Source organism: Blastocystis hominis, assembly GCF_000151665.1.
Source record: "Blastocystis hominis, Singapore isolate B (sub-type 7) whole genome shotgun sequence assembly, scaffold_17".
In the NCBI taxonomy this organism is placed as follows: Eukaryota; class Bigyra; order Opalinata; family Blastocystidae; genus Blastocystis; species Blastocystis hominis.
The window spans coordinates 338,220-365,389 of NW_013171824.1; the positions used below are offsets into that span (position 1 = coordinate 338,220).

Consider the following 27,170-nt stretch of genomic DNA (forward strand, 5'->3'; position numbering starts at 1 on the left):
AGCTGACTCTGCAGAAGTCGAGAACGGATCTGCTTGCGATGGATGGAGATGAGAACGAGCTCGACGAGGAGCCCGAGGAGAAGCCGAAGAAGAAGATTGTGAAGAAGGTCGTGAAGAAGGTGGTGAAGAAGAAGGCGCCTGAGCCTGAGCCCGAGCCTGAACCTGAGGAATCTCCTGTGAAGGATGATGACTTCATGGATGAGGAACCTGAGGAGAAGCCCAAGAAGAAGGTAGTCAAGAAGGTGGTCAAGAAGGTTGTGAAGAAGAAGGCACCTGAGCCTGAGCCTGAGCCAGAGGAAGATTTGCTGGGTGATTTCGGTGCTGCGCCTGCTCCTGCTGCTGCTCCTGCTGAAGAGGAAGATTTCTTGGGCGATTTCGGAGCTCCTGCTGCGCCTGCTCCTGCTGCAAATGACGAAGATTTCTTAGATGAGGAACCTGAGGAGAAACCCAAGAAGAAGATTGTGAAGAAGGTGGTCAAGAAGGTGGTGAAGAAGAAGGCGCCTGAGCCTGAGCCTGAACCTGAAGAAGATTTGCTGGGCGATTTTGGTGCTCCTGCCGCTGCTCCTGCTGCTCCTGCTGAAGAGGAAGATTTCTTAGATGCGGAGCCCGAGGAGAAGCCCAAGAAGAAGGTAGTCAAGAAGGTCGTTAAGAAAGTGGTGAAGAAGAAGGCACCTGAACCTGAGCCTGAGCCAGAGGAAGATTTGCTGGGTGATTTCGGAGCTGCTCCCGCTGCGCCTGCTGCCGAAGAGGAAGATTTCTTGGGCGATTTCGGAGCTCCTGCTGCGCCTGCTCCCGCCGCTGCTCCTGCTGAAGAGGAAGATTTCTTAGATGAAGAGCCCGAAGAGAAACCCAAGAAGAAGGTAGTCAAGAAGGTTGTGAAGAAGGTCGTTAAGAAGAAGGCACCTGAACCTGAGCCCGAGCCCGAAGAAGATTTGCTGGGTGATTTTGGTGCTCCTGCCGCTGCTCCTGCTGCGAATGATGATGACTTCATGGATGAGGAACCTGAGGAAAAGCCCAAGAAGAAGGTAGTCAAGAAGGTGGTCAAGAAGGTTGTGAAGAAGAAGGCACCTGAACCTGAGCCTGAGCCAGAACCTGAGGAAGATTTGCTGGGTGATTTCGGAGCTGCTCCCGCTGCGCCTGCTGCCGAAGAACATCATTTTGAGGACGATTTGCTAGATGGATTCAGTGATTTCGATCTGGATGAGGAAAAAGAAAAAGAGCCGGAAGAAGAGAAGCCGAAGAAGAAGGTTGTGAAGAAGGTGGTAAAGAAAGTAGTGAAGAAGAAGGCACCCGCAGAAGACGATTTTCTTTCGTTCTAAGTCTTTTCTTTGTTCAATCAATATCGCAAACTATTCAAAATGGATTTTATATTGCATTATTATCTGGAATAGGAGCAAACAATAAGCAATCCAAAGGTTTAGGATACGATCGCTATGTATGGGTCAAAAGTAAGCATTAAATGAGTTCTAATGAACCCCTATTCAGTATTTTCTTATAAATCTCTATGTTTGGCTTGCTCTCTTGCTCACTTTGTACATTCCGATGCTATTACCTTTCTGACACATGATATTGCACTACATTCTCTCTCTCTATATATATAAATATAATCATTTCACTGAATAATAAGCCCATCTTTAAGTCAAGGGAACAATTATCTAAAATTAACTGAAATTAAATGAATGTGTTGTATGACACACATTGACAATAGAATAACCGATTCGATTTACGAAATTATCCATTACTCTTTCTAACCAGTTTTAAGTCACAAAAGAAACATCTTTATAAGTATATAATGATAAATAGTATATGGAAATACTTTTAAAAAACGCAGTGTACACTTCCCATTATTGAGTTTAAAATATCTGTATCCACTTCATATTCAATACAGTAAAAGTCAATTCCTGAATCACACCAAAAAAAGAGAGTCAGAATAAACAAGATACGGCGTTTGTACAGAGCCGTGGTTATCTAGCTATTCTAGCAGTCAATTAATCAGAGGTTGATTGGCCTATCGATTTTGTTCATCCACTAATCTTCATGAACCAGTAAATAATGGGTCAGGAAGAATGATTATTAGGGTCGTTTCTAGAAGAAAAGAACACAGACACATTATAGGGTTAAGGGGCTAACTTTGTGTGACTCTCATTTTATGCTCAATTTCTCATCGCCTCTGAGAAGGAGAACTAAATTTGCACACGGACATTTATTTGAAACAGGCTGTCAGCATCACGATCTATGAACTCTGCTTACCAATATACGGATTCTCCTATTCTTGTCAACGCTCCCAACGTCACCTACACTGATGACACTATAACTGCCGACTACGTCTACCATACGAGTGAAGCGAAGATTGAAAATGGTCAAGTCGTCGTGACTCCTCGCGACGAGAAGTACGTTTTCAAGACCGATCGCCGCATCCCGAAGGTCGGTATGATGCTCATTGGCTGGGGTGGCAACAATGGAACCACTGTCACTGCAGGAATTCTTGCCAACAAGCACCAGATTACCTGGCACACGAAGAAGGGCGAGATGCACCCGAACTACTACGGGTCGATCTCGCAGAGCTCTACAGTGAAGATTGGTACCGTTCCCGGAGGGGATCTCTACATCCCCTTCAAGAATCTTCTCCCGCTCGTCAATCCCAACGATTTGGTGATTGGTGGATGGGACATTAGCTCTATGAACTTGGGCGACGCCATGAAGCGCGCTGGTGTGTACGACTACGACTTCCAGCAGGTCATGTACCCGTACATGAAGGACTTCAAGCCCCTGCCCTCGATCTACTATCCCGATTACATCGCTGCCAACCAGAAGGATCGCGCGGATAACGTGATTCCGGGCAACGACAAGCAAGTCCATCTGGACACGGTGCGCGCCGATATGCGCCGTTTCAAGGAGGAGAACCACCTGGACAAGGTGATTGTGCTCTGGACGGCGAACACGGAGCGCTACTCTGAAATCATCCCCGGCGTGAACGACACTGCGGAGAACTTGCTGAAGTCGATCCGCGAGAGCCACTCGGAGGTGGCTCCGTCGACGATCTTCGCGGTGGCCGCCATTCTGGAGGGCAACACGTACATCAACGGCTCTCCGCAGAACACGTTCGTCCCTGGCGTGTTCGAGCTGGCGGAGCAGCACAAGACGTTCATTGCGGGCGACGACTTCAAGAGCGGCCAGACGAAGATCAAGTCGGTGCTGGTGGACTACCTGGTGAGCGCGGGCATCAAGCCGGCGTCGATCGCCTCGTACAACCACCTGGGCAACAACGACGGGAAGAACCTGTCCTCGCCGCAGCAGTTCCGCTCGAAGGAGATCTCCAAGTCGGGCGTGGTGGACGACATGGTGGCCTCGAACGGCATTCTCTACCCCAACCACGAGCACCCCGACCATCTGATCGTGATCAAGTACATCCCCTTCGTGGGCGACAGCAAGCGCGCTCTGGACGAGTACACCTCGGAGATCTTCAACGGCGGCATCAATACCATTTCGATGCACAACACCTGCGAGGACTCGCTGCTGGCCGCGCCGCTGATGGTCGATTTGGTGGTGCTCTCGGAGATGTGCGAGCGAATCTCGCTCTCCTACGAGGGATCCCAGGGATTCGAGCGATTCAACTCCGTCCTCTCCATTCTCTCCTATCTGCTCAAGGCGCCCGAAGTGCCGCGCGGAACCCCCGTGGTGAACGCTCTCTCCAAGCAGAGAGAGTGCATCATCAACATCTTCCGCGCTTGCATCGGACTGCAGCCCGATAACCACATGATGCTCGAGTACAAGAAGCAGCAGCACTAAAGAAGAAGAAATAAGGTGGAGTACAAAGGAGTTGTGTGCTGTCTAGCGAGCTTGCGAGCTTTATGTTTAGAATGTATTGAAATGAAGGAGTGTTTGTTGGAACCAAACAAGGAAGGGCGCTTGCTTGAAGAAGCGAGTGATCGAATTTGGGTTGTTGTTTGACTTGGAAGCTTCCTGCGTGGATCCTTTGGTTCCTTTGGTTCCTTTAGATCCTTTGTGTACCGATGGTTTATCCGATCCTTGAGTATCTTCCACCTCGGGGCGACTTGTTCGCACTCGCTTTGAGGCCATTTCTTCAAGGGAAAGGTCATCTAATAGAAACTGAAGAGGTGAATGTCTTCGACAAACCTGAATCAAAGTTGAATTCTAGATGACAACATCACCATACCAACTACTTTTACTTGCTTTCCGCTGTCCATATTCATCCACTCCTCAGTCTTGCTTGCTAGAAAATCGATAAATAACGTCTAAATCAAAAACGATCATCAACACGTACTGTAGCTTTTGTCATTAAATTTAGCGCTGGTTTTGATATAATATTCACATCTGGATCCATTTTCATCACCTTTTTGACTCGACCTAAATGGATGAAAGGAAACAGAGAGTACTCGCAGGCAAAAGGATCGGCGCGGGTTCTAGCTCTTTTTCAGGAGTTGACTCAATTGGAATAAGCTGATCCCACCTTTTTTCGCCTAGCAACACAGCAAATGGTATGTAAAAATCGAAGGGCATGTCTTCATCCTCAGAACCTCCTTGAGGATCAAGAAGCTCGTTTTCCTCCTGATGATCCTCTTCCACTGCATCATTAGGATCGGTTTGACTCATCCTTTACTGAATTCCGTCTCTAGATTGAAAAATAAAAAGTCCTGGGATCCCCCAAATTTGAATGAGTGCTTGTTGTTTAAAAGTTGAGAGAAAAAACATATACACAAGCCACCGAACAATGGAATGCATAAAACGAAATCTATTGTAAATGACAAAACATAAGCATTTCATTCTCTCTCCTAAGCACGCAATGGCTCCACTTTCTAAACGATGGCCCCATATCGTTTAAGCAAACAAACACCTCACTCCTTTAAAAACACAAATTTCCCCTCCGCATCCTTTCTACACACCATGCAGCTCCACTTCTCCTCATTCTGGATTCGCTCCCACTCATCGACACCCATATGGAGCATAATGCAGTTGCTGCAAATCGAGTGCGAGCAGAAATCGCAGAGCACGACGCTTCCTCCGTCTCCGCAACAACTGCATTCCACATCGTGATCTTCTTCCTGCTTCCAAGGATTCTTCTTGTACTCGGCCAGACACGCTTTGCAGAGATACACAAACCGAAGACGCGGGTGATCGACCAGATCCTTCCATCGAGTTTGCTTGAACAAAGCCCACCTTTTTGTCTCCGCAATGCGTGCAAAACTTTCGCAATTCCGATTGCGTCGTGTAGTCGTTTGCCGGCGAATACAGCGTCTGCGAGGCGAACTGCTCCTTCAGCTTGCCGAATCCGAAGTGCTCGCAGAGCTGGATCAAAAGCTCCATCATTTTGTGAGGCGACTCGGGCACGTCGATGCCTGCGAACTCTTTATGCGCCTCGTCCATCGCCAATTCCTCCAGCACGCTCTGGATGGTCAGCAAAACACGCTCGTACTTGCAGAATCTCCACCGATTCTGTGATTGAGGAGGTGTGGAGCAACGCATCTTGCTGGTCTTCAGCGAAAGCGCGATACCGATCGATTCTACATAGACAAGAGAATCAACAAATACTTCTGAAGCTCCCTAAAGAAGGCGACCATCCCGTTGTTAACCGTTTCCAGACAGAACGGAAGTAGAGCCCCATTGTACTCCACTTCAATCTTTTCCTTCTCCTTTTTCGCTTTCGCTTTCTTTTGCTTCTTCGAGGCTACAGAGCTTGCAGAACTCGACATTCGTTTGTGACTTTGCTTAGAATGACCGAGAACGGTCCCATATTTCGCTTTTAGCTTGTCAAAATCTTCCTGAATCTGTTTCTGATTCTCGTTAACAAAGCATTGCGCTCTAAATTGAAGATTCGCAAAACCATTCACTTGTGACTTTTCCAGTCCAGCAATTGGCATTCCTTACTACAGTACGTTCGCTTCATACATCGGTCACAACTAATTCTTGAGAGTGTTGAAAAACACGAACCAGAAGACCGCCTTCTTCGCACATCTCGGGTTCTGACACACCTCACTAAGTCCTTGCATTGCGTGAGAAGACAAAAAAGTGAAGATGAATCTTTTAAAAGAGATCAATCGATCGATCAAACAAACACCACATATCGCATCGTATCAAGAACAATGTACACGGCTTTCCATTTTATCCACGAGCAGCTGCTTCAGCCACACACTCAGGCTCTGCGCCGTTCCCTCGATCATGCGCTCGCTCACAAGCCCCATTCGCGAGAGATTGCTCACAAACGACTCAATCCGCTCCTCTCCGTAGGAGAACTGCACACTGAGCTTAATGGGCGGCTTGTCTGGACCATCTACTTTCTCACATGCTCCCTTCACTCCGACTATATTTCCGCACCACACTGAGCCGGATTTGATTCCGCAGACACGCCAGCGGGATGATGATCAGCTCGTCTTCGTCCTTGGATTGCTCCCCGCGGTTTTCCTCCTCGCTCTCCGCCGTCGCATCCTCGCGATGCTCCTTCATAAACATGCACAGCTACCTCTCAGACCCCCCGAGCGACTACCCGCGGGAATTGCACGGGGATCCAGTTCTCCACGGGATGAAACTCCGCGGCGGATTCGCGCTGCGACAGCGAAACCTCGTCGCTTTCCTGCAGCAAAAACGAATCCACGAGCAGATCGGCGGCGGTGGGACGCGTCTCGGGAGGCCCGAGCAGCTGCTCGATGAGCTGCTTGAAATCGGGATCGGAGATCTCGGCGAGGGCGGCAGGAGGCTCGTCCTAAGGATGATTTGTGCGTGTGAACGGGACGGAAAGGATCTTGGCGAGGAGCTCGTTGGTGGATTGGCATTCCGAGTAGGGTGTTTTCTTTGTGAGGATTTCGAGGAGACACATGCCGAAGGCGTACATGTCTGTTTTCTCGTTGTACACGTTGGAGTCGATGATTTCGGGCGCCATGTAAGGAATGGTGCCTGCGATGGGACTGTCTTTGGTGCTATGGGAGGCAAGACCCAAGTCTCCGATACGAATTAGAGATACAACGCCATCAATAAAAAGGTTTGCACATTTCAAATCTTTGTGAATTATTGGCGGATTCCTAGAATGGAGGTAGTTTAGTCCATTTAAGATTTGAACAGCCCATTTTTTGATGGCTTTGAGAGAAACATTCTTATTTTTTATATATCTTCAATTCACTACGAAAAGACAACCTTACTGCAAAATGGTCCCCGAGGGCATATATTGTGTGATAATGACAACCTTTTTCTTTTCCTTGTCCATCCACGAATCGATATAGTGTATAATATACTCGGAATCAACAGCACGAAGAATTTCAACTTCATTCTTATATTGCTGCATCACTTCGGCCGTTGCTCCTTCTGTGGAAACATCGCTCCAAGCGACATCCCGCCCTTCCGATGCATCAAAACCTAGGAATCTAGAGCGTTAGTTTGATTTGGAAATGAACGATACACTCGCTTATAAGACCCTACACCTATTGGCGAATTGAACTACAAAGTATCTTCCTATTTTTGGAATACCTTCATATATCGTCCATCTGGTGATTGCTCCAATATCCTTTGAGAACAACTCATCCGCCAATATAAACAAAAACGTTAGGTAAACAAACAAATGTACACAAAGTAGTATTCCTCAAGAAGAAAGCCAATCCAAAGTTGCTGGCGGAGGAGTTTTGCAAAAGACGCTTCTCGCCTATATATATACTTATAAGAAAACTAGTGATGTACGAGGTAGTGGGTGGTTTAAAGGAATACCCAGAAGGACAAAGTGTCTGTGAGCTTCTTTTCTGAATCCCATCATGAATAGGCGAAATGAAGAGCTGCGGGTTTGAGATACGTGCTCCAACCATATAGAGTGAAGAGTTCTTGTCATTTTTACACAGCACACGAAGAGAATAGCTACATGGCAGCACATCCCATCGGCCAGTTTCCCTGTCCATCAATACACACATTTCCTGGAAGTGGAGAGCCAGAGAGGAAATGTCCAAATCGGGTTTCCAAGACCAGATATGATCCTTCACTTCTTCACCTCCCAGATAATCTGCAGCAAGCGAATTAATGCCCAGTGTGTATAATTCTTGGGTATTCTCGGAGTAAATATTCACCGGCGACGGAGCAGGCAGAAAATCCTTACTCAGGGGTCCATATCGGAGCTGATTCGTCACAACGCGGCTGTAAAATGCTGAAGAATTTCCCGATTTTCCAGCCAAGAATTCGACGTTGCTCTTTATCGTTCCTGAAGGGAAACAAAAGTCGCCAATATCTCGCTCTGTCCAAATATATGTAAAGGAAATGAAGATTGAATATGAGGAAATTGGATATTAACAAGTGTTTTCTTGTCCTGTGAAGTGGAATAACTGGTAACTATTCTCGATAGGTCTACGAGACACAACAATGATTCGTTTATTCGAACGAACTAACTCTAGAAGAGGTCTCGTATCATTGTTCAAAACAATTCGGTCCCCTAAGATCGACCAAAAGGCCATCGAAAGCGCTTCTTCCTGTTTCCAGCGTTTCAAATTTGCACTGACATCTAGATACAGAACAATCAATTCATCGCGATTGGATGGATTCTCCAGCCAGTTTCGAATTTCCTCCAGAATCGTCTCAATTCGAAGTTGATCCTCTACATTCTTTATTTTCCCCAAAATCTACCAGAAGGAACTCCGTTGAAGGAAGGAAAACACCCGATAGTATCCGTATCATACTTAAAATCCATCCACCCCAAAATATATTCCAGTCCGTAAAACAAATAGTTTATTACTCCCACCGAAAAGCCACAATGAGAAACACGCAAATGACTGTGAAAATAGTGGATGTCTAACTCGATATGTCGAACGCCAAGATTAAGCTGATCTGTGATGGAATAATATTGCGAGATGGTGTGAACCTTATTGAATTGCAGGTAGAAAGCAGATAGAACCATTGAGAGATATTGGTCCTCGACCCCATATCCATAGGCAGCAGATATTGCACTGTTATGTGTACCTATTGACTGATGCGTACAAAACGAGCTAAAGAGAGATAGAGTTGATTGAGTTCGAGTAACAAAGCGATTCCAAGAAGACACCACAATAGTCCCGGGCTTGCAAATCTCTGCGCAATATTGTGTGCGTGAACAGACAACATCATGAGTACAATTTGCCGGGGAGTGGATGTAGGAATGAACAATTCTAAAAAAAAAGAAGAATATATCACGAACAAGGAACGCATAGCAAGCTTATAGAACTGCTCATTAACTGCAAGACCTGAAAGAAACATTAGTTGTTGAAATACGTTCCCTCTTCGAATCACTTCCATTTGTTTCCATCCCAAAACAGGAGATAATAGTATGAAGTAAAATAATATATTCATTTTCTGAAAACACAGCTTTTCAAAGCTAAACGAAGAAAGCGGTCATTTTATTGTGTAAAAACTACCCAGCGTTATCAAAAAGAGTTTCACAAAAGAATACCGACCCGTGTATCAAGAAACAACATATCTTTCCAAACATGCTCAAGGATAGGTTTCAAACTGCATTTCCATAAATTTTATATACGAAGGATATCCCTACTCATAATGAAATCAATGAACAGTATAAAACTAGTAAAATTGTTAAGCATTGTATAAAAAGTGTTATTGCTTTATTACAATAGTAGTATGACTTTGTTGTGAAAAGCAAATAACTAGTGACCAACTTTTTAAAGCTTTTTTCATGAGGTGGTATTATGAGACCCTCACATCGGGAAGGATTTGTTGGGATCGTCGATCTCCCTTTCTCCGAATATCTCCCGTGAGTCCTCGCGAAAATTATGCCGCTTCCGTCATCGTTTGTCACCCGGAACCCGATTTTACACTTACAATCGTTATAGTCATACTACGATAACCATCTGTTCCATAAGTCATTCATGTCTTTGGTAAAGTGGCAGGCCTTGCACAACTCTATGCTCATCTAAAGTTATTTTCTAACGGTGAATTTGAATGGATCAATTACACCAAATACAAATATCCCTATATCACATCCATACTGTCCTGTTCACACCCAATCAAGTCATGTTCAACAATGTGGATTCTACGAATGTGGTCACGAACTCGAATGACGAAGAGATAACGATTCCTCCTGGATACTACACGATCGGTCAAATCATTGCTATCCTCAACACCATGACTGATACTGCATTCTCGATATCTACGAAGACTTCGAGTTATGGGTGTATTTATATCCAGTACTCACACACCATCGATTTCAACAATGTTCCGAATATTTGAGAAATCCTCGGTTTGGAAGGACAAATGGTCATTCTACCCGCTTCGTTCTATGGATCGAACGTGATTGATATCACGTGAAATCGACAAGTGATCCAGATCTACTCGTCTCTCGTGTATTCCTCCGATCTGAAGATTGCCAACCAAAACAACAACCTGCTCACCACAATGAATATTGACGATCCCGAGGTTAATTACCTGCGCCCGTGGAAAACATCTGCATTCCGATGATAACCCGATTCGACCGATTGATGTTCCTGTTCCACGATATGGATGGTAATATCATGCGATTGAACGGCGAATTCGAACTCCAGTTGACGATAGAAGATGTGTTTGATCAAGTGCCTTCCTCAATTCTACCGATAAACTAGTTGAGTATGATGGAAGTGTTCAGTAATACTACGAAGAAGGAAGTGAAGCTGGACAATCCTCTGTCATTCGATCAGTGCTACATCTGCCTGTGTCGTTGTATACCGATTTCGTGTTGCACAACGTGCCGACTGACCAAGTGGTGCTAATCAATGCCGGGAACACACCACAAAAAGTGCTAATACCTCGCGGCGCCTACGACATCGAAACGATCATTGCAATGTTGAATGTGAGTGATGCTCTATTTGAAGTAGTGTATAGTGGAGAAAATGTATTTCGAGTCTATAACCAGTTTGTGATTTTTCCTCTGACACAACTTATTCATTTCTTGAATATAGCGATTCATTTATCGAGGTGTGTGGGGAACATAAATGAGATCAAGGAACTACGGAAACCAGCAAAGCGAAGAGGTGCAACTCGAGTGATCATTAGTGGATTCAAACGAAACATATACTTCATCGATCTCATCGATTTCTCTTCCAAACAACACAAACCGATACAGGAAGTATTAGGAAGACAAAAGAGTACTAGATTCTCCAAGAATCATGGATACAAATATTTCCTTGTATGTATTGATGGATATTCGAAATACCTGATGACTCGGAAACTGAAGAGCAAGAGTGCTACAGAAATCACGCATGCGATGAAGGATATCATTCAGACATATGGTGAATCACCAAAGCATAGTTGCTCGAATCGAGGTACCGAGTTCACCAATGCCATCTTTCGTACCAACATCTTGGACAAGTATGACATCACCATGTATCACATGGATTCAGCGAATAAGGCAGTACTAGATGAACGAGCAATTCGAGATATCAAGGAACACATCATGGTTCCTTCATTCCTTCCATTCAATCAATCAATGGAAAGGTGTATGGTTTGATTTGATCGATGGTGCAGTTCGTCGACATAATGGAAGGAAGAACAGAGACATCGGATATACACAATGACATTTGGCTTAACAACAACAACGATATCTTGTACATGGAGAAAACAGAACCATCCAACATGACAGCAAAGGACACAACACCTCAATTCGATGTTGGTGATTATGTTGGAGTGACACGAAGACCTCGCATTCTGGAAAAACGATCATTGACGATCAAATGGTCTCAGGACTTGGTTGAAGTGGTTGATATTGACGATCACATCATGCCACTGATGTACGAAGTGAAGAATGTGGAAAGCGATAGCACACAGAAGTGTTATGATTGGGAACTGTTGGCAAGCAAATGCAAACCACAGCCAGCACCGCCTGTCACTCGATCCAAGAGTCGAAAGGAACCCAATGCATTGAGAGAGGCAGCAAGATCACATCGACCCATTACGAGCACCCAGAAGAAGAAGCAACAACAACAACCTCGCTCAAGTGTTCGAAAACGATCGTGATGCTCTTCACATCACTCAGACATACAAGAGAAGGGATATTCGTGAATGCAGATATCGTATGACTCTCACTTGTCCATTCGATTCCATTTATCAGTTTGGTATGGGAAAGGGTCACAAGATTGTTGAGTGTATCGATGAATAGCATATCGAGCAATCACACACCATCCATTGAAACACTCACCTTGTATCCCTTATCCACAACCGATTCAATAGAATCACAATGTTTGAATAGGGCATCATTCTCATTGTAACATGGAATCGATGTGATTATGAGATATAAACCCGAAGATAATTCGAATTAGTATTGATTATTGAATGGTTGAGTGGATGTGTGTGTATGTTCAAACAATGTGGCATTATTGACTTTCACAAAACACCCAGAAGGTATTGTTTATAAATATTGATGAACGCCATCCACTGTATCACGAATGAGGACAAGTTTGCCATCGTTCTCGGGCATATTGATGAGCATGTTATCGAGCTTCTTGAACGTGTAATTGTTTCCATTGCTTCTGAATATGTACGGCATTGATTGATTCAATTAACTTTGGTTGATTTCGTTCATAGGGTTTGACATACACACCTTTCAAACAGGCTCCATTCACATTCGAATATGTGAACATGCTGAGTAAGAAACGATCTAAATTCATCACTACCGTGGAGAAGAACCTATACAAGCTGTTGGCAAATTCGACCTATGGCAAATTCGTGGAGACTGGGTTGAAGCGAATGAAGGTGAAGTTCGCTAGCACGTGGAATGAACGTGAAGCCATCATCCAGAAGCATGGATACGATATGATCGCCGGGACTACCATGTATTCCGAGAATCTGATTGGCATCAAGCTGAACACACCGGTGCGCAGGGTGGAGAAGCCATTCTTCATCGGGTTTGCCATTCTCGATATGTCCAAGCATGTCATCTACGATTTCTACTACAATGTGCTCAAGAACACATTCGACACCGTGGAACTGTTGGGACAGGACACGGACTCGCTCATCGTGCAACTGCACGATCGTGGTAACATCGTACACAAGATATGTGAGATGTACAAATCATTCGACTTCTTGGAGTTGGATAACACGAGCTACTTCTATGGAGAACTCGTGAACTATTACAAGCATGAAGTGGACAAGAGCAAGTTCCCTTCATTGGAATCGACTCTCAATTTCAACAAGAAGTTGCCTGGCTTGGTCTTTAAGGATGAGCACAGCGGACATCGTATCACGGAGTTCGTGGGACTGAGACCGAAGATGTACTGTCTTGTTGATGAGAAGCATGTGATACACAATGCAGCGAAGGGAGTTCCTCGCAATGTCGTGATCGATGGTGAGAGGATGAGTGTGAAGAACATCGATTTGTACAAGCGTGTTCTTGAGGCAGAGAAGAAGGAAGATGCAGTGATCGAAGGCAGCTTCAAGCGCATCAACAACCAAGGATTCGATATCACCACGAAGGAGCAGATCAAGACCTTCATAACATGCACAGACAACAAACGATATATCATGGACGACAACATACATACACTGGCGTTCGGGCATTACCGATTGAAGGACATGTAATTGCGGAACGAAGTTCCGCTGGAAGTAAACGAAGATTCCTCCAATGTAAAGGAAATGTTGTTTTTACTTCAGACAGTCAGAGTCAGCCATGGTCAGTCTGGGTAAGCTGGGCTCAAACGTAGCTGACGCAAAAAGCGCGTTATGTTAGCCATAGTCAATATCGGTCAAAATAGCATCCAGGAAGAAAATGGTAGAAAAATATAACGCACGTTCTGCGTCGTCGATTTTCAGCTAAGGTTGATTATCCGACCCTTATTTAAAGATGAATCTTCGATTCTTTTGGGGCAACGTAGTGGCCACTATTTCTTATGAAAGCAAAAAAATTCGGGTTGTCAAAGTCACCCCTCATTCCCCGACTTTAGGGCTTTTTGTCATGGATTCGAAGTGAAAATGGCCTGAAAATAGCCGGAAATGGATTCGCGTTTTGCGTCATTTTCCTACTACTTATACATTCAAAGTACATTGATAAAATTGTTTATAAAGTTGTTCAATTATGACTATGTTTATTATTACCGTTTTATTTTATGATTTCTGCAGTATCAATGTAAAAAAGGTTGGTATCATCAGATTTAACTATTTTCTTCATTACGCCAGTATTTCTCCATTTTTGCATGAATATTGTGTTGAAGCAATATATTTTATTATAAAATAAGGGCTTAGGAGCTTACATATCCATATATCAACATTCACTTTATCATTGTAAATTGAATGTATGAAAAGATGATTTATTTGAATTGGATGTTCGATTATATATCGAAAGTATGTACATATATGTATATATCAAACAAAAATAATAATGTGGTTTTAGATATGGATGTTGGCCATTTTGATCTGGAAAAATGATAGTTAACGAATAGAATATCATCTATGATAATAAAACTGATTGTAATAGATTGAAATAGAAATGAATAGTTGGTGAATGAACGAAAATGGCTTTGTTCTAATTTCTAAGCAAATTAAAGTGAATTACGAAACGATATTGTATCTCTAAAGGTAATAATAAAGGGTTAATACAACGATGTTATTGAAATGAAGTTGTTGGTCTATTTTGATTTTGCTATATATGGAAAATATTACTATTGATTGTATATTTACATCAGTTTAATGGAGAGCTTTGATTTTAAATCATTTTCCTGAAGCTTGGTTGCTAGGCTCCCTGAATATCTACAAATTCGTTCCTATTGGTATAATCATGTCTAATCTAGATTATAGGTAAATAACTCAATATTATTATTTGACACACAACAATATTCTTCTGGCAGTTTCATTTTGAATCTATAGCCATATTTTTTCAATTCTTGGTAGTTTATCTTAATATTCAATGAATCGGCAGTGTACTAGCATAGAGATCCTGTGCTAGTACACTGCCGATTTATTTGAAAGTATCTAAGACATTTTGGTTATTATCAAGTTTGATGTAAGTATTCTATACTTTTTTGTACCTAGGGTTGTTTTGCTTTATTTTTCTGTAATCGTCTTGGTCATTACCGCATCTTCTCCTGAATGTATATTTACTATGTCGTTTAGTCCATTTCTTGGTTTGCTGCATAGCTGATCTAGGGAGTAATGAGAAATAACGACTATCCATTTTGCCTATATTGGTAATTGCTATTCTTTGACTTCTATTATTTGTGTTTGCCCTATATTTTTCTTTTTTAACATGGATGGCGAACTTCTTGGTTTTTACTTTTTTGCTATTGACGGTTGGCTTATTTCTGAATCTACCTTATTAGTACCCAACAAGTTATTATCATTCCTTGTATTCTAGCTTTTCAATGAATACTATTACCCTCCTTTATGACTACGAATGAAGTATATTTATAACGAAGCATGATTTGATAATTATTATTATAGTCTTCATAATCTGCTATAGCTTCCGAGTACAATTATAGTGTTTGCATGAGTATTGTGTTGAAGCAATATATTTTATTATAAAATAAGGGCTTAGGAGCTTACATATCCATATATCAACATTCACTTTATCATTGTAAATTGAATGTATGAAAAGATGATTTATTTGAATTGGATGTTCGATTATATATCGAAAGTATGTACATATATGTATATATCAAACAAAAATAATAATGTGGTTTTAGATATGGATGTTGGCCATTTTGATCTGGAAAAATGATAGTTAACGAATAGAATATCATCTATGATAATAAAACTGATTGTAATAGATTGAAATAGAAAGAAATAGAAATGAATAGTTGGTGAATGAACGAAAATGGCTTTGTTCTAATTTCTAAGCAAATTAAAGTGAATTACGAAACGATATTGTATCTCTAAAGGTAATAATAAAGGGTTAATACAACGATGTTATTGAAATGAAGTTGTTGGTCTATTTTGATTTTGCTATATATGGAAAATATTACTATTGATTGTATATTTACATCAGTTTAATGGAGAGCTTTGATTTTAAATCATTTTCCTGAAGCTTGGTTGCTAGGCTCCCTGAATATCTACAAATTCGTTCCTAAATATTGACCTGGTGTGTCAAATATGTGATGTTGAATCATAAGATTTGCATTTTAAGATAACCGCGATAAACGCGAAAATGCAAATCTGAAACCATAAAATTTTTATTTCTAAGCTTTCAAAAAAAAAAATGAACGGTAACAACGACAACAAGGAAATGGTGAAGAAGATGAGTCTGGAGACTCCGACGACAAGTCAGACGAGTCCGGATAATCCTAGCACGCCGAGCACTCAGAAAAAAATGAACGGTAACAACGACAACAAGGAAATGGTGGAGAAGATGAGTCTGGAGACTCCGACGACAAGTCAGACGAGTCCGGACTATCCTAGCACGCCGAGCACTCCGGAGCGAAGAGATGCCAAGGACAAGTCAGACTTGGACTTGGACATTTCGGATATCAATTTGGAGGAGGATACATTCCTTCTCAACATGTCAGACTCGGACTTGCTACTAACTCCGAAGAATAGAACTGACTCGGACTTGGACTTGCTCCTGTCTGGGAATAAAGACTCGGACTTGGACTCGCCAGTCTTGGCAATTTTACCAAGAGGTCCAAACGGCCATTTGGCTGCACCGGCCTCTCCGCGTAAAGTCACTGAGTTACCGGAGCATCAGCCCGTACCAGAGCCAAGTGACGTAGACTTCGAGGATCCTATTCTACAACAGGAAGACGAGAACTGGGAGCAAGCACGGGAAGCGGACTACTCGCAACCAATGGGTGAGAACAAGCACAGATGGTGGAAGGTCACCTGGTTCCCGGACTTCATTGAAACAGATATGACAAGGAACAAGATAATGCAGTTCGTGGATCACATGAAGTACATAATGCAGAAGCTCCTGCTATTAACCAATATTATATGCTGTATAATTGGCATAGAAATATGCCCAAAAACAGGCAAGCTACATACACATATATTACTGGGATTTAAGGACTCGGTGCGCTACAAAACTATAAAAAATATTCTGCAGTACGCACAGATTCGACATCTCCTAACTGATCAAGCAATACTCTTCTGGTATGACTACGTAGTCAAAGCATTCTCAAAAATTGATCATCCGAGTCGAGTGATGATGTGGGGCGCAGACGAAATAGCGAAGAGAAGAGCAAAGGTACAAAGATCGCAAAAAAGATCGCACCGCGAAATGTTCTTCGACAATCAAAGAGCGATTGAAGAAGGAAGATTCGACGATATTGATCCATTATTTCGATTTGACCATATGAGCAAGATAAACCAATGGTATGTCAACCACCATCAACCTGCAGCGCCACTGGATTACGACAGACTTGTATTTATCTGGGGAAGACCCGGAGTAGGTAAAACAAGTTTATTTTCAAGAAATATGGATCCCAGCGTAATCTACTGGAAGAATCCGGAAGTGAAATGGTGGCTGGGATACAAGGATCAACCAATCGTCATTATTGACGAAATTGTACCGGAGACATTCAGGGCACGCCATATCAATTGGAATTTATTAGGAGATCGAACGGAAATATTCGTGGAGATCAAGGGAGGACAAGTACTATTAAAAGCGAAATGGATCATCGTGATCTCCAACTACTCTCTAGACGAGCTCTGCAGCTATCCAAGGAGAGGACTGAACGAAACAATGAAGCATACGTTCAAACGAAGATGCGGCAATGATGAAGAGGGCTACAGAATGTACAAGTTCCCGAGCGAACCTAGAGCTAATAACGGCGACCGTTGGGAGGTCAGCAGAAGAGTGAAAGAAATCTGGAAAGGCTGGTATTCCTATATTAGACCGTATTTCAGAGATCTACTGCCGGAAGACGAACTACAGGATCAAATTGACACGGAATAAGTAGTTATGTTTGTTAACAAAAAGAAAAGAACAATGCATTATAAACATTCGCGGCAGCTTTCCATCCACCTCCTAGAGTGTTACCAACAGCATTTACCAAAGTGTTAACCTTTTTCGAAGATAAGAAAGCAGATACGCGTTTCCACACCGATCCAAAGTCATTAACAGACGCAGGATAGATGGAAGTCATTCCGGAGTTAATCTGAGACGCGAGTATAATGGCACTCATATCAAGATAAGATTTATGAGTTTCCAGAACGGAATAACCACTCTGGTAAGTGTAATGGCATTGATAACCAGCATACACGCGGAAGAGCAAAGATTGCGCAGCGTTCATGGAATCAACGGCCAAGCAAACCCAATTAAGATTGCAAGACCAATTGATAGCCAAGTTACTGGGATTCGCATTAAAGCGATCTAGGAAGGAGTACACATCATTTTGAGTTATCTTAACCTGTCCATAACCACTAATATCCTCCAAAGAGACTCCATCATAGGTAACATACTCCGAACGCGTACCGGTATACTTTTGTACCAAATAGCATCCTACGGGTAGAGCATAGGTAACAGTACTTTGCGAAGCATTCGAAATGTTATCAGGGCCAACAGGTAAAGCAGAAGTTTTCCACAGACGCGTAATAGAACTATCAGTACCTGAGGAATCATTGGCCACATCTTCAGAGGGGATTACAACAGACGCCGCAACGAGAGAGCCTTCATTATTGTACTGATTTCCTGTGTAATGACCGGTACAACCTTTGTACATACAGCGCAATTCCGAGATTCCAACTTCACCAGCCGATATAAAAGCCATGATGTTAGCATCCGGAACCAGAACAGCACGCATCTTCCTAATAGCAGTCGTACTGGACATAAAATAGAACCAGGAAACAACCATAACGGGATACTCAGGAAAGGGTGTCAAATAAACAGAAAAATCGAGATTGTCAGGTACATCACCAGCATAATCAGGCGACACGAAAAAATCCCTATCAATTGTAAAATTAAAGTTAGCCTGCAGACAGATAGAAGGTGTATTATCCTCATCAGGAATACATTCACAACTACCATGTGCAGGATCAATATAAGAAGCCAGCCAGCGAGCACCATCATAGGAACCACACTGCTGAACAATACCACTATTTAGCCAATTAGAAAGCGACATTAAAAAAAATTATGACATTCAGCGAAACACAATTACTGACTCGAGTCCGACAAGTCCGACAAGTCTACCTAGGAAATTCATAAAATTTTAATGTTTGAAAGATATAAATTTCAATGGTTATCAGACGACGACGAAAACGATATGGACGGTCCTACTCCAACAAACAGCGATACCGAAGAGGAAGAAAATACTCAAGAAGAAGATTTTCTAAAAAGTATAGAACTCGGATGTATCTTGGAGCAGGTAAAAAATATTCCAAAAGATCCAAATACGCGGGAGGAATATCGAAAGTACTTAGACGACGTCGAGGATCTCGTAAGATTTTTAAAACGGGTGATTTGGCGAAATACAAAGGTGTCCAAACTTGGGTTAAGGAGAGGGAAAACAGTCTGCACACGGGAGAAACACCAAACAACCAAGACTCAAGCATCTTCTACAACACAACACTAACTGCATGCAAAATAATGATGAGATTGTTATGGAAGGAGGCCAAATTTGTATACCTATTCAGAAACAGAGTTCGTCTACTACCAAAGATATACGAATTAGCATCAAATAACAGAGGTCAATTATACAACGGCACAGGAATGACGGTGGAAAACGCACAAAACGAAACGGAAAGAACCTCAATAACATTAAACGAAAAGACAATACCTAATGAAAGATGGAAGGAATTAAAAATGATGGTAAGAATGATGCGAAAAATCAACCCACAAAATAACGAGTGGATGGAAGTAGTCAAGGATCAAAAAAGTGCACTACAACTAGCAGTATTATTTACCACAGCAAATCTTGGTATACAAAGAATGGACAACTTCCTACGTGCAGTATTTAGCGGAAATTATATGCAGGTAGCAGGCAATGTACTACTCGCATTAGTCAGCATAACGAAGCAAGTCGCCGACGAGTACAACATCATCCCTATAATAAGTATAAATTACGTAAATGCATAAGTACTTAGCAATGTTTAAGCAAACACTCAAAGAAATTTACAATGATCTTGGAGATGATGGTTTTGACGGAAACATAGATGAATACGTGCTACGAGAGTTAATGAAAAGAAATAAACCTCGACCAGGGATAATTACAGCAGCAGAGGCACCTGCACCACCAGAGGCACCTGCACCAATGGACCCAATGGACATGGAACCACCAGAAGATAAAAAATATGAGGAATACATGAAATGGGAAGAAGTAGAAAAAATAACACGTAAACCAGGAAGACCAAAGACAAGATTAGCCATTCCGGTACCACGAGGTACGTCGGAAGTAACAAAGAAGAAACTAATAGATTACAAGGAACGACTATCAACAACCGTGAAACAAATGAGAGCACTAAGAGAACAAGTAATACAACTTGAACAAGAAAAAGTGCGAACCGCGCAACAAGCAATGGATGTAAAAACAGCGTTACACCAACTAAACCATCAGTTTGAAGCAGAAAGACGAAATTGGGACAATACACTACAGCAATATGAATCAAAACTAGCGGACGTGCTGAACAGAGAGAGTTATTATAAAACTGAATTACGGATAAATGAAAAACAATACAGAGAAGATAAACAATTCTGGACACAAGCAGAAACGAATTACAGAAATGAAATCGGACACCTACAAGCTGCAGTAGCAAATCAAAGAGATAAATTCCTAACCGCATATCAAGAGCAATGGGCAACCATATCAGGACTCCAATGGCGATTAAACCAACAAGACAGCTACATAGAACAACTAGACAATCACTACAGAAGATTAATACAGGATGAGAGACAACAAACAGAACAACAGTTACAAATGGAACAACAACAGTCAAGATCACATATATTAACACAAGAGCAACAAATAAATAATCTAAATAATCTAATTCAACAACAAGTAAATCAATTAAACGAACAAGACAGAATATTAAATGAGCAGCAAGCAGAACTAACTGCAACAAGAAACGAAGTACGCTACCTACATGAAGAAATGACACAAGCTACAAGTGCCTTAGAAGAAATGGGACAAAGCAGTACGACACAAGAAGGAGGCACCTTTATGAGAGGAAACTGGCTGGATATAGCAGGATACCGAAATCCCATAGGAAATATGCAACAAATACTTTGGGATAATGCAACATTAACTGAACATGGAAAACATTACGCAGATCAATTACTGGAAAATTCATATTGGGTTAACTGGGTAAAAAGCAATAAACTAGACCAATTAGCCCTACAGCATGGATTAATAAAAAGAGGTGGAGGAGGATTCATAAGTTACAAAAGACACGACGACAGACCAGATATAATAAGCGGAAGAACGGCTTACAACACAATAATGCAATTCCGAGACTTAACACTAATTACTATAAATGCAACAGAAAAAGTAAAAAATGGACAAGCACTTGAAAATTACGAAATAAAAGCGCTACAAAAAGCAGGTAATATATGGGCAGCTGAACGACAATACTATGACGACGATCCAAAACTACTAAGAGATCTCAAGACAGCATATGACAACTACTTAATGACTATAAAAGCTTTAGAAGATGAAAGACGAGCCTTAATGTAATTTGTTTGTAAAAAACACAAGTCCAAGTCTAAGAATAAATCCTACAAGTACAAGTCCGAGTCTAAGTCAAGTCTAGTGGTAGACTTGATTCTAAAAGAGTATATATTATGATTCATTTATATACTATTATCAAGTCTGGTGCTTCGCACCGTCACACGTAGTGTGACTCGACTTGATAATAGTATAAATGAATCATAACAAATAAAAATAAACAAACAAACAATTCATTAACCTGCAGGAGATCTTGAGCGGGCCGTTGACCGCCTGTTACGTCCGTACCTTCCACCCTTTTACTTCTTCCCAGTAGCCCACCTCCGGGATCTGCTTGCTATCCCTTTATGCCACATACTATATAGAGTGAGCCATTGGTAGAAAGTGCTTTGCAAGAATCTTGCTAGTTACTCACAAACGACCAACTCACCTTCCTCACCAAAAGATATTCCACTACCAATACACGGTTCCTGGATATTATCACAATCCTTCCTTCATTCCGTCCTGTGTTTAGAATCGAATCATCCTTCCTTTCTTCCTTCCCAAGGTTCTCCCAACCATGATTCTCCCCAGACGAGATACACAAAGTAAGAACCAATTCCATGTCCTCTCTTGTAGTAGTCGTAGACGCTTTCGGTTCGACGGGTCCAAGACAGTCCTCCTACTGTCAGTCCATCTTCATCTTGTCCTTGTTCCAGTCTTGTCCTTGTTCCAATCTTGTCCTTGTCCGAAGTCTTGTCCGCAGATAAATCCTTGTCCTTGTCTGAGCACTTGGCCGCCATCTTGAAAAACTCGTCGATTCCAGACTGTCTATTCTTCTTCCTACCCGGTACCTGTGGCAAAGAGGTCACCTTAACCGGCGCCGAAAAGCTAGTTGGTGGGTGTGATAGCGACACAACTAACCAACTTTTCCCTCTCAGGTACGCCCCCAGGCGTCGAAACTCTCCCGCTCTCTACTTGATCTCCCCTTGCAGGTCCAACACTAAGATCCGACTTTGTCCCTCCGCGTCTCGGACTTGTGTCCTTCTCTAGTGCTCGTGTCAACCTACTAGCTGCCTCTGAGTCGTTCGGACTATCGGGCAGAGGTAGAGCATCCCTCTTCACAGACTTCTTCTTCACTCCCTGTACTTCTGCTTTGTGGGTCGACACATTATCCAATCCGAGAACCATCCGGATCAGAGAAAGGATCCACGTCACGCTCCTCGCCCAACGTGAGCCTCTCCCTGATCCTCCGGACCAAAGCCAATCTTTCTTTCATATATCTCCGGCATTTGAAGAGGAAGTGCTCTAGAGTCTCCCTCTCGCACTCTCCGCAGCAAGGACACTTACACCCTTCTGGCCCCTCTAGCTTAGGGTAGCGCGTCTCCACACAACATCAGCTCCCACAGCGCATTTCTAGGATTACCTGACACCCTCTCGCCAACTCCGGATGCCTGAACCACAAGTCCAGGTAGCGCCGGTTGATGGCTCGTCCTCTTGTCAAGTACGTCCTCAGAAACTGCGCATCGCTCTCCTGCAGCTGGCGTATCCAAAGGCGTGGAATCATCCTCCGTACCAGATCTCTGGCCGAAAAAGGATTTCCGTTTCGTGGCTCTCCACCCCACATCTCGAATGCCATCTGGACATGGCACTTCCGCCTCTCATCTAGCCACCGCGCCGGAACCTCCTTACCGCATGCCAGGTGATCATCGATGATCCCTCTACCTACCGTCTGCAGCACTTCCTGTGCTATCCTCTCCGTCGTCTTCAGGTAGGTGTTCTTCGTTGACCACCATTCCAGCCTACTATCTATGAGATCGCCCAACGTGCGACTCAACCACCTCCCCTTCCACATGCATCGCAATCGCTTTGACACCAGAATAGGATACACCGGAGGCATATCCAACTCCAGTTCCAACGATGGAATGCATGTGGAAAACTTCCCGGTGGCTTGTAGGATGTAATTGAGACCTTTGTTTAGCACATTTTGTACCTTCTGTGCCTCATCCTTGTTTCCGCCCCATACTTCTGCTCCATAGAGCCCAGAGGTCAGCACAACACTCTGAAGTACTTTGACTCTTAACTGTGCCGGAATTCTGTAGTTGCATAGGAATCGCTTTTGGCTACCTAGGAGCATCTCCATCCTCCCAATTCTCGCATCCCTCATCTCCGTCCTGTCCAGTTTGGGGGTGATCTTCACTCCTAAGTATGTATATTCCTCAACTACCGCTATCGGTTCTCCTTGGAGAATCCATTCTCTTCCTTCATAGTTTGCGTTCTTCTCGGCAGTACCAAATAGCATCACACCACATTTGGCATGCCCCACAGACATCTCCCATGTATTCGCCCACTCCGAGACATGATCCAGCAACTTCTGCAATCTGTCTGCCGTCCTCGCAAATACCACGATGTCATCCGCAAACATCAAACCCTCAACCTTGGGTTCCCAAGAGAATAGTCTCTTCTTCGGTTTAGGGAGGATATCGTTAATGAAGATCGAGAACAATATCGGAGATAGTGGACAGCCTTGACGTAGACCTCTCTCTAAGGGTACTTTCGGGGATCGCAATTGACCCACTCGTACGCTTATGTAAGATCGGTCATACAGGGTTCGGATAAAATTGTACGTTTTACCCAATATCCCGTAAGCTCGTAACTTATACAACAGTGCTTCATGGGGGACCGTATCGTACGCCTTCTTAAAATCGATAAAGCATGCAAAAGCCTGCAACTCGTCTTCCGGCAGCCTTATCCGATTTTTCACCGCTCGCGCTTCGATAGTCCATCGTTGTATAATCTCGATCAAAGCTCCGACCTGCCCTACACACTCCTGTTCTGGACGGAAACCCGCCTGGGCATCCGACAGGAAGTGCTCCTTCTCAAAGACGGAGCTGATACGACAAGCTATCACTGCCGCCACGATCTTCACGCACACAGGCATCAAACTGATACCTCTGTAATTGTTCATGTCCGTCAAATCTCCCTTTTTCGGTACCGAAACTACCGTAGAAGTCATCAAGTCCTCTGGTATGTTCCCATGGAAGATGGCATTCAGTACTCTCAGCAATATGTACGCTAATCCTCGATCCCCTCGAGGCCACTTATTTCGCGTTATTGCCTTGTATACTTCTCCTGGAATACCATCTATACCCGAGGCCTTCCCGTTTGCCATCGTCTTCACTACTTCTCGAACCTCCTTCCAAGATATGTCCTTGTTCCAGTACTCTTCGCTCCCGCACATACCCTGGTTTTGAGGCTTGTTCACCTCAAACTTCTCCCAGTATCCGAGATCCTTGCTATGGCCATTTCCCTTTGACCCTAGCTTCCTGTAGTGTTCAGCCCACAAATCAGCCACTTCGTGCTCATCGGTACACAGCCTACCACTTGCAGGATCCTTTATCACCATCGCCTTCCTGCTCTTCTCCTCGTTCAGCTGTTTCCCTATCCATTGCCACAGTCTGCGGCTATCATTCCGGAGTTGGGATTCTATACCGCTATGAATCGCACGTATCTTCTCTTCTTCCTTGTACTGCTTTATGGCTCTCTGGCACTTCTTCATCAGGGCTCTCTCTTCCTGCGATAGTTCCTCTCCTCTGTGTCTCTTCTTCAGTAAATTCCGTCTCTTCTCCGCCAATCTCTTTATCTTCCTCGGAAACGGCTTCTTTACTCTTTTACCAGGTTTGGGCGCTCGGACCATTCCTTTCTGCTCCAGCGAGTCTTTCAATTCCACTAGGAATCGAGACACAGCCTCGCTACTCTCGCCCTCTATCAACCCCTGGTACCGGCTGATGTCAAACTTGGAGTCATCCAAATCATCCTCCAAGCGTCGGAGTACTGCAAATCGGTTCACACTTTTGTACACCGGACCTGAAGTCTTCTGCACAAAACTCAGAGTTGCAGATAATCCATTATGATCTGAGATTTTCGAATCCACTACCGAGACTTGGCTACACTTTGCTTTCCCTCCAATCGAATGTAGAATGTAGTCGATAACGCTTGTACTCCTTCCTCTCTTGAAGGTTACTTCTCCTCTCCCCATTGGAGCTACCTCCACGGGAATCTGCTGGCCTCGAATCCAGTTCTTCACCTCCGAGGGAGTCATGTTGAAGTCTCCCATTACCACTAACTAAATTCACATTCTTCCTATCTCCCGCGTAACCCATTATCTTCTTCTTCAGATCTTCTATCACCACTTCCTTCTTCCCCTCAGCATTCGCTGTAGGGATGTACACGTTGCAGATCACAAGCTTCTTCTCGCCTCGGCCACACCGAATCCAGATCATATTCTCTGTGATCTCGAGCACCTCGGGAAACATGTCTCTCTGAACGATCGTCGCTATTCCCAGGTTTCCTTTCGCCAGCTTCTTCGGCCGGTGTTCGAAAACCACACAGCCCGGAACTTTCCAAACTTCATCACGTTCCGTCCGTTTCGTCTCCTGTAGCGCCAATACGTTCGCACCCACCTCATTCATGTAGTTCAGGATTTCGATCTTCTTCTTCTTCTTCACTGTCCCTACATTATGGGTTGCCACGCCGTACACTAGTCTCCTGTCAAATTGGTATTTCTTCCCCTTTGGTCGCCGGGGATTCTGGAGAAACACTCTCACTCGGAATCCCATATGGTTCCCAAGTACTGAGAAAGGGGTCACAAACTTATCGTTCGTGATTCCCTTCCCAGTCACTTTGAAGAAGCGCTCTTGGCCAATTTTGCGGAGAATTGTCACTCGGACGTCCTGCACTATCGATTCCAGTTCGCACACTTCCACCAACCGGTATATCAACTTGTACACCAGTTTCACGTTGCCCTCTAGCAATCCATAGATTCTCAGGTGTTCGCCCTTTCTCGGTTCACACACTACTTCCTGCGTCGTATCCGAGTCTTTACGGCCTTCCTCGTTTCCTTTCTCTTCCTTCTTCGGTTTTCCTCTTCTACCTCGTCTCGACTTCTTCTTATTCTTCTTCTCTTCTTCCATCTCCGCTACCGTCTCCTTCGCCTTCTTAATGGCTGCCTCTAGATAGCGGTCGTCTTCCAGCGAGGTATTCTCTACCGATATCTCCTTCTTCTTCGCATCTTGCTCTTCCTTCACAGATATCTGCTTCTCTGATTCTTTGTCAGGCTCTTCCAAAAGTTCCTCTTTGCTCGGACCTTCGTTTCTTACCTCCCTCTCCCCTTCCACACATTCCTTCTGGGGAGGAACTACCAAACCATCTGCATCGATGTTTATCCGGTAAGACTCCACAAGTCCGCGGTCTTCCATAGACCAAACCTCAGGACCTTCCGAACCTTCTCGCCATCTCTCAACCTCCTCCTTCTCCACATCACTCTCAGGTTCGCTTTCCTCTGCCTGCGGTAAGCACTTCCTCTCGGGCACTCGGACCATCATATCCTCGTCCCAACTTTGGCTTCGCCTGTGCCACTTCACGTCAGGTCTGTGTACTTCGTCTCCTCTGTTGTGCAATACTTTACTCTCTCCCTCTCTACCGAGGGTCTTCATCGTCATCTCTTCTTGCAAGGGTTTCTCCTCCTCCTCCTCCTCCTCACTCTCATCTCGATCCACCTGGACATTCACTTTCACAGGTGTGACCACTCTGCAGTGTGAATTGAGGATAGTATCTCGTCTCGGTGAATGTTCTCGTGTTGAGGCGTTACTATAGTGAGATCTCTCA

General features: G+C 43.6%; 6 protein-coding genes; 2 read left to right on the top strand and 4 right to left on the bottom strand.

Moving 5' to 3' along the window:
• Window positions 1-2,235: 2,235 nt before the first annotated feature.
• On the top strand, window positions 2,236-3,875 carry GSBLH_T00002224001 (uncharacterized protein; the record flags this gene model as incomplete). XM_013040762.1 has 1 exon in its annotated part: window positions 2,236-3,875. One exon carries the CDS (start codon window positions 2,236-2,238, stop codon window positions 3,787-3,789), a length of 1,554 nt encoding a protein of 517 aa, XP_012896216.1. The 3' UTR covers window positions 3,790-3,875.
• A 221-nt stretch (window positions 3,876-4,096) lies between these two features.
• Window positions 4,097-4,614, bottom strand: GSBLH_T00006410001 (uncharacterized protein; the record flags this gene model as incomplete). The annotated part of the gene is made up of 4 exons (XM_013040763.1): window positions 4,097-4,155; window positions 4,178-4,256; window positions 4,286-4,368; window positions 4,398-4,614. 4 exons carry the CDS (start codon window positions 4,612-4,614, stop codon window positions 4,097-4,099), a joined length of 438 nt encoding a protein of 145 aa, XP_012896217.1.
• A 242-nt stretch (window positions 4,615-4,856) lies between these two features.
• GSBLH_T00006411001 (uncharacterized protein) lies at window positions 4,857-5,909 on the bottom strand (the record flags this gene model as incomplete). The annotated part of the gene is given in 4 exon segments (XM_013040764.1): window positions 4,857-5,162; window positions 5,179-5,488; window positions 5,551-5,820; window positions 5,890-5,909. 4 exon segments carry the CDS (start codon window positions 5,907-5,909, stop codon window positions 4,857-4,859), a joined length of 906 nt encoding a protein of 301 aa, XP_012896218.1.
• Window positions 5,910-6,481: 572 nt separating this feature from the next.
• GSBLH_T00002225001 (uncharacterized protein) lies at window positions 6,482-7,370 on the bottom strand (the record flags this gene model as incomplete). XM_013040765.1 has 3 exons in its annotated part: window positions 7,152-7,370; window positions 6,749-7,121; window positions 6,482-6,718 (listed from the first exon to the last, which is right to left on the bottom strand). The coding sequence occupies exons 1-3, from the start codon at window positions 7,292-7,294 to the stop codon at window positions 6,482-6,484; spliced, it is 753 nt and encodes a 250-aa protein (XP_012896219.1). The 5' UTR covers window positions 7,295-7,370.
• Window positions 7,371-8,276: 906 nt separating this feature from the next.
• Window positions 8,277-8,881, bottom strand: GSBLH_T00006412001 (uncharacterized protein; the record flags this gene model as incomplete). The annotated part of the gene is made up of 2 exons (XM_013040766.1): window positions 8,277-8,581; window positions 8,611-8,881. 2 exons carry the CDS (start codon window positions 8,879-8,881, stop codon window positions 8,277-8,279), a joined length of 576 nt encoding a protein of 191 aa, XP_012896220.1.
• A 7,548-nt stretch (window positions 8,882-16,429) lies between these two features.
• Window positions 16,430-17,821, top strand: GSBLH_T00006413001 (uncharacterized protein; the record flags this gene model as incomplete). Its single annotated transcript, XM_013040767.1, has 1 exon — window positions 16,430-17,821. The coding sequence occupies one exon, from the start codon at window positions 16,430-16,432 to the stop codon at window positions 17,819-17,821; it is 1,392 nt and encodes a 463-aa protein (XP_012896221.1).
• Between the last annotated feature and the right edge of the window lie 9,349 nt (window positions 17,822-27,170).